Source organism: Propithecus coquereli, unplaced genomic scaffold, assembly GCF_000956105.1.
Source record: "Propithecus coquereli isolate 6110/MARCELLA unplaced genomic scaffold, Pcoq_1.0 Scaffold16, whole genome shotgun sequence".
In the NCBI taxonomy this organism is placed as follows: Eukaryota; Metazoa; Chordata; class Mammalia; order Primates; family Indriidae; genus Propithecus; species Propithecus coquereli.
Genome location: NW_012140524.1, coordinates 12,414,055 through 12,427,791, shown reverse-complemented (window position 1 = coordinate 12,427,791; position 13,737 = coordinate 12,414,055). Strand labels below are relative to the sequence as shown.

Here is a 13,737-nt window from a genome sequence, read left to right as displayed (position 1 = left end):
AATCTTCCAGTAAATGCAAATAATCCATGGCAATTTTATTATTGATATAATCCTCACATGCATTAATAAATGGAATATGAAAAATAGGTGGTGATTAAAACTGGATGACCCACAGCATGTTATTAAGGTGTATCCTTTTTCACTTCTGGTTTGCCAGTTTAAATCATTCCAGCATAGTTAAGACTGAAAACCGTGGCTCCTTGCTGGCTCTAGTTGATATCAAGTGTGTTGACATTTATTACAATTACATCAATTGATAATGTGGGCATTTGCCAGAAAGACCAAGAATTGAAAGCCTTCTGGCAACCAAATGTCCCTTCTTTCGTTTGCTGTGCAAATCTTTTTTAGGTGGAGGCATATTATGGCAGAGCTGGCTTTCTTTCCAGGAGATTGCTTGTGTAGGAAATAAATGAGGGGCCCTGAACTTTTTATAGCTGTTAATTTGTTTCTATCTCTGTCAGATGCCCCTCCTAGAAATAGATCATACTTATCTTTTTTAAAAAGAACTCCAAGAAGTCAGTTATAAACAAGAAAATAAGTTTCACTAAAAAAAAATAAATCTGGAATTGCATTTTGAAGTTATCATATGTGAAAACAGAATGCAAAATTCTCACATATTTTAAGTCAAATAACCTGTAAGACACATTTCAAAAATTTCATTTATTCATTAATTATTGCCCCCCCAAAATTATTTTACATTTATTCTGTCCCAGGTGCTATTCTATAGCACTAAACAAATAGTTGAGTTCCTTGACTTCATAAAGGTTAAAATCCACTTGTGAAGACTGATGTAGATAAGAAATTATAGATGTGATGAGTGGTATAGAGGAAAATTGTTAAGGGGAAGCAATTAACATGCAGTGATAAACTAACATAAACATCTTACCAAGCATAATGCAGTGGCAATTGAGCATACTTGTCAGGAGACATGTTTATTTTGTTCTCATAGAGTGTGGTGGAGATATATTGATTTGTTTTATAGATTCTTACACAGAAAAAAAACCCCACTTAGATTAATTCAAAAAACCATCAATGATTACTCTTTGGTCAAATGAGAAATGGTGTCAAAAATAAAGTTTTTATGACACATGAAATATTGAAGTTTTATTTACATATATAAGTCTTGCTTCAGCCCTAGAATAGCTCTGAAGTATTATTAATCATCATTTAATGAAAAACATTCCGCTGATTTAACCTCAGTGAGTCCTAAATTTACTATCAGTATAATGTGAGGTTTGCACAAGGATTGGACTGGAGGGTGCAGGGCATAACTCTTCCTTCAAGTAAAATCTTAGACGTTCAACATGTAAATCGAATGGAAGTGGTACTGATATGGAGTAGCTGGCATATGAGGTTTTGAGCCCTCATAATTCTCCCTCGCATGTTGCCTTCCTCCTGCCAAGGGTCCCTCTGCAGAATCCCAGAGCACAGTTTGAAAATCTCTGCCGGCATTTAGATTCTTTTAAAGTAGTGAACAAAATGAAGTGTCTTGCTCCAGAAACACCCTTTTTCCTTCAACAAGAAAGATAAGGCAGGCATAGTTTGTTTTCTTGTGTTTCGTTTCATTGCACTTCTCAGATACTGTGTTTTTTACGATTGGAAGGTTTGTGGCAACCCTCCTCGAGCAAGTCTATTGGGGCCATTTTTTCAACAGCATATGCTCACTTTCTGTCTCTGTGTATTTTGGTAACTCTCGCAATGTTTCAAATTTTTTGTTATTGTTATCTTCTATGGTGGTCTGTGATCTCTGATCTTTGATGTTACTGTTGGAATTGTTTTGGAGCATCACAAACCATGCCCATAAAAGGTGTAAACGTAATAAATGTATGTGCCGACTGCTCCACTGACCTGCGGGTCTCCTGTCTCTTTCCCTCTCCTAGGGCTTCGCTATTCTCTAAGACACAACAATATTGAAATCAGGCCACTTAATAACTCTACAATGGCTTCTAAGCATTCAAGTCAAAGGGTCATTTTAAATCAAAAGCTGGAAATGATTAAGCTTAGTGAGTCAGGCATGTTGAAAATCAAAATAGACTGAAAGCTAGGCCCTTGCACCAGTCAGCCAAGTTATGAATGCAAAGGAAAAGTTCTTGATATACACTAAAAGTGCTATGCCAGTGAACACATGAATGATAAGAAAGTGAAACAGCTTTACTGCTGAGATGGAAAAAGTTTTAGTGGTCAGGATAGATCAACCCAGCGACATTTCCTTAAGCCAAAACCTAATCTAGAGCAAGACTGTAACTCTCTTCAATTCTATGAAGACAGAGAGGTAAAGAAACTGCAGAAGAAAAGTTGGAGGCTGGGAGAGGTTGATTCATGAGGTTTAAAGAAAGAAGCCATCTTCATAACATAAAAGTGTAAGGTCAGGCAGTGTAAGGTCAGTGCTGATGCAGAAGCTGCAACAAGTTATCCAGAATATCTAGCTAAAATAATTGATGAAGGTGGCTACACAAAGCAACAGATTTCCAGTGTGGACAAAATAGCCTTCTATTAGAAGAAGATGTCACCTGGGACTTTCATAGCTAGAGAGGAGAAGTCAATGCCTGGCTTCAAAGCTTCAAAGGACAGGCTGGCTCTCTTGTTAAGGGCTAGGGCAGCTGGTGACTTTAAGTTGATGCCAATGTTCATTTATCATTCTGAAAATCATAGGGCTCTTCAGAAATATGCTAAATCTACTCCGCCTGTGTTCTATAAATGGAACAGCAAAATCTGGATGATAGCACATCTATTTATAGCATAGTTTACTAAATGTTTTAAGCCCTCTGTTGATAACCACTGCTCAGGAAAAAAGATTCCATTCAAAATATTACTGCTCATTGGCAATGCTCCTTATCACCCAAGAGCTCTGATGGAGATGTACAAGGAGATAAATGTTTCCATACCTGCTAACACAACATCCATTCTGCACCCCATGGATCAAGAAATAATTTGAATTTTCAAGTCTTATTATCTAAGATATGAATTTCAGGAAGCTATAACTGCCATAGATAGTGATTCCTCTGATGGGTCTGGGCAAAGTAAATTGAAAACGTTCTGAAAAGAATTCACCATTCTAGATGCCATTAATAACACTCATGATTCATGGGAGGAGGTCAAATATCAACATTAACAGGTGTTTGGAAATTAATTCCAGTCCTCATGGATGACTTTGAGGGGTTCAAGCCTTTAGTGGAGGAAGTAACTGCAAGAAATGTAGCAAGAAAACTGGAATTAGAAGAGGACCCCAAAGAGGTGACAATTGCTGCAATCTCAGCAATTTAAAACTTAATAAAAGAAGAGATGCTACTTATGAATGAGCAAAGAAAGTGGTTTTTTGAGATGGAACCTACTCCTGGTGAAGATGCTGTGAACATTGTTGAAATGACAAAGGATGTAGAATATTACATAAACTTAGTTGATAAAGCCACAGCAGGGTTTGAGAGGACTGATTCCAATTTTAAAAGAAGTTCAACTGTGGGTAAAATGCTATCGAACAGCATCACATGCTACAGAGAAATCTTTCATGAAAGAAAGAGTCAATTGATACAGCAAACTTCATTGTTGTCTTAGTTTAAGAAGTTGCCACAGCGACCTCAGCCTTCAGGAACCACCACCCTGACCAGTCAGCAGCCATCAACATTGAGGCGAGACCCTCCACCAGCAAAAAGATTATGACTCCCTGAAGGCTCAGATGATTGTTAGTATTTTTTAGCAATAAAGTATTTTTTAACTAGGATATGTACTTCTTTAGACGTAATGTCATTGCACACTTAATAGACTACAGAATAGTAGAAACATAAACTTTATATGCACCCTGAAACCGAAAAATTCATGTGACTCACTGTATTACAATATTCACTTTATTGCAGTGGTCTGGAGTCAAACCTGCAATATCTCCAAGGTAGGCCTGTAATACTGTCCAGATTTTTGAAAATATCATGTGTGAATTATTAGGTATTTTTATGATGCGATAAGCTTATGCAAGGTTTTAATTCTTTTAAAGTGGCTTATTTCAACACATTAGTTTGTTATATGTCTTACTAAGCCATCTTCTCTGCCTTTCAGATCGCATAACCATTACCCCAAAGGACCCCCAATGGGTAGGGGCCTGGTGGCTTGGTTATCTAATAGCAGGAATCATAAGTCTTCTTGCAGCTGTGCCTTTCTGGTGTTTACCAAAGAGTCTACCAAGACCCCAAAGGGGAGAAGATTCTAATTCCTCCACTGAGAAATCCAAGTTTATTATAGATGATCACACAGACTACCAAACACCCCATGGAGAAAAGGCAAAAATAATGGAAATGGCAAGAGGTAAGTCAAATTCTCCATCATTTTGAAGCACTTTCAGTTTTCCCATTGAGACTTTAGGGGTGCTGTAAATAATACCCCTCACTTCCCATTGTGTATTCCCCCCCAAAACTGAGAAACCATACAGGAAGCAAAAATGGAGGTCAATAATTTACCTTTATTATTGGAAAATTGACTGCAGCACATGACATCTCCACCCTCTCACATTGCTTTGATTTAGACCCTACAATAGCCTCTACCCAGGATTGCTGCTTTGTATAAGGCTGAGTGGACAGAATAGAAAATAGGGTATCTGCAGGGTTGGTGGCCTTTGAACAGATGAGATCCACCCATGTGAGTATTGCAAGTCTCCCACTAGTGATTTGAGTGAGTGTGGTATGGGCAAAGGCCAGAGTGTTCCAATGAATCGCCTCCATGGGGGGATAGATACAAGATTGATCTCCTCCCCCCTTCTTCTCAGACAATATTTACATTGATCCAAATTCTTCACATGTCTGATTGGTTGGCGATATAACAGGAAGAAGGGAGAATACCAAAGTTCATTTCCAAAACCAACATTCATACATTAAGTGGAGATAAATTTTATATTCTTTTCCCCGTGACCATGACACAAGTTAGAAGAACAGAGACCAGAAAAGTGAAGTTCTTGATGTCCTGCCTATGGCTCCCAGCTGGATGGTGAGGGGATATATTCTCATCACCCTGGTCTTTTAAGGAATCTGTTCCTGTTTGACTTTTACCTCTAATGGAATCTGTATTGCATTCCTATAGAAGCAAGTGCTTATGCCTGGTTCTGAACCTGGCCAGATGACAGCCTTGAGGTGTGCCAGTGGTTTATGATGCACAGTGTGTGTGCCACACTAGGACTACTCCCAAACACTGTGACAATGGGACTTTGCCATCGAAGTCCTGCCACCACCGCTGCATCTTCTGCCAAGTGTGACACTGTCTTTAATTATTCCATGTTATTTTTGTCTTACAGATTTTCTTCCATCACTAAAGAATCTTTTTGGAAATCCAGTGTACTTCCTATATTTGTGTACAAGCACTGTTCAGTTCAATTCTTTATTTGGCATGGTGACATATAAACCAAAGTACATTGAGCAACAGTATGGACAGTCATCTTCCAAGGCCAACTTTGTTATTGGTATGTTTATCTGTCCTTCATGTTTTCTTATAGAAACTTGGATGCATTTTTTTCTGTGATTTTATTTATTATTATTATTTCATGGTGTTTTTATTTCTAAGTATTAAGGGGGTACAAATTATTTTGTTTACATGGATCGCTTTTATAATGCTTGAGTCAAGGCTATAAGTGTGCCCATCACCCAACTAGTGTTCATTGTACCCATTGGTAGGTTTGTGGCCCTCCCCTCCTACCTCCTTTCCCCTGCTTGATTGCCACTAAGTTTTACATTTCTTTGTGCACATATATGCTCATTGATTAGTTCTAGTTTAATAGCGAATACATGTGGTGTTTGTTTTTCCATTCTTGAGCTACTTCACTTAGGATAATGGTCTCTAAAATTTTTGCAAAAGGTATAGACTCATTTTTTATGGCTGAGTAGTACTCCATGGTGTACATATACCACATTTTATTAATCCACTCATGGATTGACGGGTACTTGGGTTGTTTCCACATCCTTGCAATAGTGAATTGTGCTGCCATAAACATTCGAATGCAGATGTCTTTATTATACAATGACTTTTTTCCTTTGGGTAGATGCCTAAAAGTGCTATTGTTGGATCAAATGGTATTTCTGTTTTTAGCTTTTTGAGGTATCTCCAAATTCTTTTCAAAAGAAGACAGAATAATGGCCTGCAGACATATAAAAAAATGCTCAATATTTCTAATCGTTAGGGAAATGCAAATCAAAACCACAATGAGAAATCATCTAACCCCAGTGAGGCCTTATCAAAGAATCCCAAAGCAATAAATGCTGGTGAGGATGTGGAGAGACAGGAACACTCTTACATTGCTAGTGGGACTGGAAATTAGTGTAACCTCTGTGGAAAAGAATTTGGACTTTTTAATAAAAGCCATTCTAACAGGGGTAAGCTGATATCATTTCGGTTTTAATTTTCATTTTTTCTGATTATTAGTGACATTGAGCATTTTTTCATATGTTTATTGGCCATTTGTCTATCTTCTTTTGACAATCTCCTGTTCATGTCTTTTGCCTCCTTTTTAATGGGGTTGTTTGATTTTTTTCTTACTGATATGCTTGAGTTCTTTGTAGATTCTGGATAATTAGCCCTTTATTAGATGTATAGCTTGCAAATATTTTCTCCCATTCTGTAGGTTGTCTCTTTGCTCTGTTGATTATTTCCTTAGCTGGACCAGAAGATTTTAGTTTAATCAAATCCCATTTATTTATTTTTATCATTGCTGTGATTGCCATTAGGGACCACCCTAAAACTGTCCCAGCAAGGATCAAAGGTCAGCTCCTGGGCCACTGGGGAAGGCCTCTGAGAAGGTGGTTAAAGTGGCCTCACCAAAGTCTGCTAGTGAGGAAGGGGTCATCTGCAGTTCACCAACTGGCTATCCGGAGTGACTTTTGCACCCCCACGCCCTCACTGCTCTTCCCCTGCCCCAAAAAACTCTGTCCAGTCTCTGGTTGTAAATGGGTGCCCAAATTCAACATGCTTATCAGTAGTGGTGCCTTGGGCTGGGAATCACCCTACCATGGACCTGCCCCAGTCCGAAGGCATGGTTCTCCCTCCATGGGGATGGGTGCTCCACCAGTTTGCAGCAGCTTGGACCCACAGTGCACTCTCCTGTCTGTTCTCCCCACATGGGCCCCTCCACCTCTCCAGTTTAGCTCTCAATTCTCCCCCAATCCTGTGCCCCCAAACAACCCCAGGGAGTCCTGGAGGTATGGGATCCAGCTGTGCACCTGTCTCACTGGTGGGCATCTCCAGGGAGTGTTGGCAGGCAGGGAACTCCCAGACCTAGCCCTGTAGGTCCACTGCAGGTCCTCAAAGGGAAAGGTGTAGGCCCCGCTCTGTGGAAACCTCAGACTGGAGGGTGCACCAGCAGAGTGCAGGGGACCACTTTTGATAGTCTTAGTTCAATGGCCCCTCTTGGCTGCAGTGGGTGGGGGAGTAGCGGGGAAGGAAAAGAGCCTGAATGGAAGAGAAACAGCACTCCAGGTCTTCCCTTCTCTCTCCCTGGAAGGAGGCCCATCCAAAATGTCCAAGCTCTTGGATCATATAAGTTCTCCAGGGCCCACCACAATCTGGGCAGGAGTTGGGAACTGTCTGTTTGGGAACAGGTGATGTGAAAACTGAAGAGCTGGAGCTCCCTAGGGTGGAGAAAGGGACGGTATGGGCAGGAAGCAGTATGGTGTCCACCCTCTCAGCTTGTGGCTGTGGTCATGCGGGCTGACCCCCAAAGTGGCTGGAAGCCCAATGCTTTGTTTTCAGGAGGCTCACAGTTCAATAGTTGTAGCAACATTTGGGCTCACGGGTGTGGATAATCTCCCAAGTAGCTTGGCAGTCCACCCACCACTGCAGGTGTGTGGGAAGGAGAAATGAAACCCCCATCTACTGCCCTTACTGGGCTCCAAGCTTCTCCAGGGTAAATTTCTATCATTATCTTTTTTCTTCTTTTTCTGCTTCATGATTTCTTTCCATGAAGTCTCCTGCAGGCTTCAGCACCTTTCCCCCGAATTATACCTTAGCTGTTCCCATTGCCCCCCTCTCCTCTATCTGAAACACTTCCTTCCCTCTGGGATGATGTGGCAATGGATCTCTCTAGTCAGCCATCTTCTCCCACTCTTTAGATGCATCTTAATGATTAGTGATCTTCAAGAAAATTGTTCCAATATTTAGACTGAAGGTAATTTAGAGCATTTTAGATGAACTCAAAAAGTAAGTGTAAAAAAGTCTAGCAGAGTAAAATATTTAGACCATCTGTGCCACTACTTTGTAGCAAGAATTATTCACAACTGTGGGTGAGTGACCCAGAGAGGAAGAGGTCCTTGAAGAAATATCATAGAGACCAAACATGCATTTTGTGAAGAGATTGTTAATACTGGATATTTGTGTTTCAAGTGTAGCCAAAACCTCACAATGACCATTTTACACGAGGAATTTTTAGGATTATATAAAATGGGCATTTGGACAGGTTAAAAGATGTTCATCACAAAACAAACTGGTATTTGCTCAGCATCAAAAGACTTTTCTGACTCCTGGCAACACGGTTCTTTAAAAGGGTCGTGTTTCTAGCACAGCGGTACTGTTGGTGATGAGAAAGGTAGTCAAGGGCCAAGAAACTCATGAAGAAGTGAATGAAGAGGAACCAGAATCTACAAATACATAACCGTCACCCTAGAAGTAATTGGATATTTTTAAAACCTGAAACTAAATTCCTTTAGTCCAAGAATATGTCATTTAATGTTACTGTTTCAAGGCACAAAATATATTCTATTTCTTTGGACATATTCCTTTATGATAGGAGAATCCAATGATTTAAAATAATTTCTCTTCATAAAATATTGTAAAAATTACTCTATGTATCTGTCTCTGAAAGAGATGGGTGTGGGAGGGGAACCCAGCTGAGTATATTTTAGGAAATATAATTTTTCTATAATAATCCTGAGTGATGTTCATGTAGCAGATACTAATATAATTCTTGATGTTAAGGTTAGATCACTGAACTTTTTTACTTTTAACATTCATTAATTTTACTATTTATTGGTTGATCTAAAAAAATGTTTTAGGTTTTTTTTTCTCCAACACCCCATTCATGCCAATCAAAACTTTACATTGACTTCAAGAAGAATAGATGAGGAATGAACGCTTATGAGAGACATTCTTTTTATTTTATTTTAAATTTTTTATATGTTTATTGAGATATTTACAATCAACAGTTAAGCTTACAGATCTTAAATGTGTAGTTAAGCTGGATACATTTTTACATATATATTTGTGTAGTAACCCCCATCCAGAACATACAGCCGCACACTTTAGTACTCTGACAGCCTCCCTCCGATCTCCTTCTAGTCAACACTTTTCCCCAAAGCTAATAACTAGTCTGAACTCTATCATCACAGACCAGTCTTGCCTATTTTTGAACTTCATATAAATTGAATAATATGTTATATACTTTTTTGTGTCTAGTTTTTTTTCAATAGAAGGGAAATCTATGAGATTCATTCATGTTGTTATATATAGCAGTATATGTTCTTTTTCATTGCTGTATAATATCCTATTACATGACTATACCACAGTTTATTTATTGTTGGTGGATATTTGGGCTGTTTTCCACTTTTGACTGTTATAAATAAAACTGTTGTGACCATTCTCCATGTATATTGGTGAGTGAATACACTCATTTTTCTTGGCTATACCCTGGAATGCAATTGGTAGGGACATACTCTGAAGCTCTCAGTTTAGAGTCTGGTTTTCAGAAGATATTTTTTCCATAAACCAATTTCAAGGGGTGGGATTGAGAGAAAGAGAATGTAGGACTCTACTCTTGTTGTGTCAGTCTTGGGTCTATGGAAAGGGATTCAAAGTCAAGTACTATGTTTTCTATGTTTATTGTATGTATGTGTATAAAAATGGGGACTTTAAGGGTACATATTAAATTAATGGCAAAGCTTACTTCCGGAGAAAGAGGATAGAACCTATAACAGAAGGAGGACTAGATTTATCTATATCCACATTTCACATAATCAAAAAAATTAGAAGAAAATATCAGCTAGGTTTTTGCCAACAAGAAATAAGTTTTTTTTTTATTACTGTAGCACAAAAATTTGTGCTTCAGGATTTGATGAATTCTTGAAAAGCATTTTCTGCATCCTGCTGGTTGTGGAAGCATTTTCCCTTCAAAAAGTTGTTGAGAACTTGAATAAGTGGTAGTCAGTTGGCGACAGATCAGATGAATGTGGCGGATGAGGCAAAACTTTGTAGCCCAATTTGTTCAGCTTTTGAAGCACTGGGTATGCATGTTCAGTCAGGCATTGTTGTGGAGAAGAATTGGGCCCTTTCTGTTGACCAATGCCTGTGGCAGGCATTGCAGTTTTCAGCGCTTCTCAGATGTAATGGTTTTCACCAGGATTCAGAAAGCTGTAATGGATCAGACAGGTAACAGACCACCAAACAGTGACCATGACCTTTTTTTGGTGCAAGTTTGGCTTTGGGAAGTGCTTTATAGCTTCTTATCGATCCAACCACTGAGCTGGTCATCGCCAGTTGTATAAAATCCACTTTTGGTCACAAGTCACAATCTGATTGAGAAATGATTCATTGTTGTTGAGTACAAGAAGGGAAGACAGCACTTCAAAATGACGATTTTTTTTGATTTTCGGTCAGCTCATGAGGCACCCACTTACCAAGCTTTTTCACCTTTCCAATTTGCTTCAAATGCCGAACGACTATAGAATAGTCAATGTTGAGTTCTTTGGCAACTTCTTAGGTAGTTGTAAGAGGATCAGCTTCAATGATTGGTCTCAATTAGTCATTGTCAACTTCCGATGGCCAACCACTGCATTCCTCATCTTCAAGGCTCTCATCTCCTTTGCAAAACTTCTTGAACCACCACTGCACTGTACATTCATTAGCAGTTCCTGGGCCAAATGTGTTGCTGATGTTGCAAGTTGTCTCCGCTGCTTTACGACCCATTTTGAATTCAAATAAGAAAATCGTTCGAATTTGCTTTTTGTCTAACATCAGTTCCATAGTCTAAAATAAATATAAAATAAACAGCAAGTAATAAGTCATTAGCAAAAAACCATAAAGCATAAATGCACGTTAAAATGACGTATAACACAACCACATTTATTTAAGAATGTATTCCAATATCAAATGGCAAATTTCAACAATGTTAAAACTGTAATTACTTTTGCACCAACCTAATAACTTGGGTCATAAAAACTGGATTTGTTATTTTTTTCTATTATCTAGTCATCATTTTTTAAATAGTAATCAGGTGTCTCTTAGCTGATTTTTGGCTCTTTGGGGTCCCTGAACATTTTCATCTCTGCCACTTGCCATACCCACAAACATCAGATGAGCTGGAAGAGCATAAAGTAGCATTTCCTCTCTTCCATTTCACTAATTTCATGATCATCACCCCTTTAAGATGGGCTGATTTCTAATATGATCATTTTAATGTTAACTTATACAACATATGGTCAAATCAAAAGAGATGGAAAAAAACTATTTATTACCATCTATATAGAGTGAAAATATTTTTTAAGATAAAATAATGTAATAGCAAACCAAAGACCATTTGATATTTGGGATTCTAAGAAGCTTAGTTAAGAGATTGAATAAATAAATTTAGAAAGAAGGGAAAAAAAGGAAAGAAGAAAGGAAGAAAATTTGCATCTCATTATCACTAGATGTAAATGCTTTTTATTTTTATTTAACAATTTCACATTGAGTTGTGAGTCAGAGATGTGGGTACTTGGGTTATTGTTTATCCCAGCAAATGCTAAATTTGTATTTGAACTTGCCTGTTGGTTAGAGTTTATACAAGTTTTGGCCTTTTATTATTTGGCAGAAATGCATTATCTCAAAACCTGAAGATAATATGGACACCAATGACTGAAAGGTAGACAATATGAGAAATAAATTCTAAGCAGCAGAGAGGTTGTTTATTGTTGAGTGTAGATTGCTCTTCTCTAGAGTTATACCATGTACAATCCAACCAATAAGGCACAAAAGAGCCTCTTTCCCCAAGTCTTTTCCAACACAAAAGTTCCACTCCCCACTTCACCCCCAATAGATTCATTTTTATAAATATAATAGGTAGAAATTAATTGCATGATATTTTTGTGCCAGATAATGTGTTAAGAACTTTTCATGAATAATGTCATTTAATCACCTCAACAGCACTGTTATTAGTTTCATATTATAGGCAAGGAGACAGGTTTAGAGACATTCAGAAAATTACCTGCAGTGGCATATTATTAATAATTGGTATTATTAATAATTAGTAGAACTGAGATCCAAACCCAGATAGTTGGGTCTCCAGAGTCCAAGCTCCCGACAAGTTGGACCTCTTCCTAGTGTTGTTTATAGCTCACATTTATTTGGTTACTAGTGAGGTTGCACATCTATTTATCGAGGTATTATCTCCCAAATCCCTTGAAAGAGAGGCAATGTAACAGAGATCAAAAGCATGGGACTTGACTTCAGACTCTTTGCATTGAAATCTAGTTTTACCATGACCATAAGCTAACCGTGACCTTAAACAAATTGCTAACCATGACCATAAACAAATTGCTCTCTGAAATGATGGTAATCACATGCCTATTCTTAAGGTTGTGATGAAAAATAAATGTGTCAGATAATATATCAAATGCTTAGCTGAGTGACTGGTCCATTATAAGAAAATAATATATCAGTATAGATTGTTGTTAGGAAGGATACAAATTCAAAGGCTAAGAGGCTGGGTCAACAAAAGCAAATTTTGTTTGGGTCAGAAAATAGAAACGACTTTTTTTTTTAAATTTCCTGCATTCCATGTGCCTATTATTTTTTATGCACAATCTTAAAGAATATTAATAGTCATCTAACTGCTACCCAGTTGTACCCATTAATCATGGGATTGGACCAGAAAGACCAGAAAGATTTATTGATTCATTTTGTATTTATTGATTTAATATCTTGTGGTAGACATTGTGTTAAGCAGAACTCTGAGACTGTGCAGTTGTGCTATCATTAATCCATGTCTAGACACTCATCAAAAGTTCTTGATATATGTCAGTTGATAATGACTGAATATTTCCATAATTTAAACTGACAAAATAGTCTGATAATACGTCAGGACCTACTGCATAGTTCTGTTTAATCCCTTAGAAAGTTTTGTGTGAGTGTACTCAGATTTCTTTTAGAGATCACAAAATAGTATATTTTTCTTGTTCCTCAGGGCTCATCAACATACCTGCAGTGGCCCTTGGAATATTCTCTGGGGGAATAGTCATGAAAAAATTCAGAATCAGCGTGTGTGGTGCTGCAAAACTCTACTTGGGATCATCTGTCTTTGGTTACCTCCTATTCCTTTCCCTGTTTGCACTGGGCTGCGAAAATTCTGATGTGGCAGGACTAACTGTCTCCTACCAAGGGTATGTTCCCTCATTAAATTATTTGAGATAATTGGCTTGTTTAATAAAATTAATTATTGGTAGAGTTTCAAAATTAATAAGATAATGAGATAATTTGATTTTTAAACATCGTAACAATGGGAGGGGAATTATTGTTCTGTTGTGGAATAGCTGATAATACTTGTGACTCAGAATCTGTTATTGTCACCAAAATTTATCTCCTTTGAATTTGAATGTCTTTGAGAAATATAAAGATTGCTAAATCCACATTTTACATTAGAGAATCAACCTGATTAGTTTGCAGAAACAACCTTATAGTGGAAATACAGAGCTTGAATCTTGCCTCTGCCTATTCTTAGTGAAGTAACATTATATGTTATTTAAACCA

General features: G+C 37.9%; 1 protein-coding gene across 1 annotated transcript in view; it reads left to right on the top strand.

Annotated features, from left to right (window-relative positions):
* The window catches only part of SLCO1C1 (solute carrier organic anion transporter family, member 1C1), a 51,129-nt gene that overhangs the window by 20,199 nt on the left and 17,193 nt on the right, over nucleotides 1–13,737 (top strand). Inside the window, exons 7-9 of the mRNA XM_012640984.1 lie at nucleotides 4,048–4,293; nucleotides 5,273–5,437; nucleotides 13,175–13,370. Coding sequence (XP_012496438.1) covers nucleotides 4,048–4,293; nucleotides 5,273–5,437; nucleotides 13,175–13,370 — 607 coding nt within the window. The remainder of the gene's footprint in view (nucleotides 1–4,047; nucleotides 4,294–5,272; nucleotides 5,438–13,174; nucleotides 13,371–13,737) is intronic.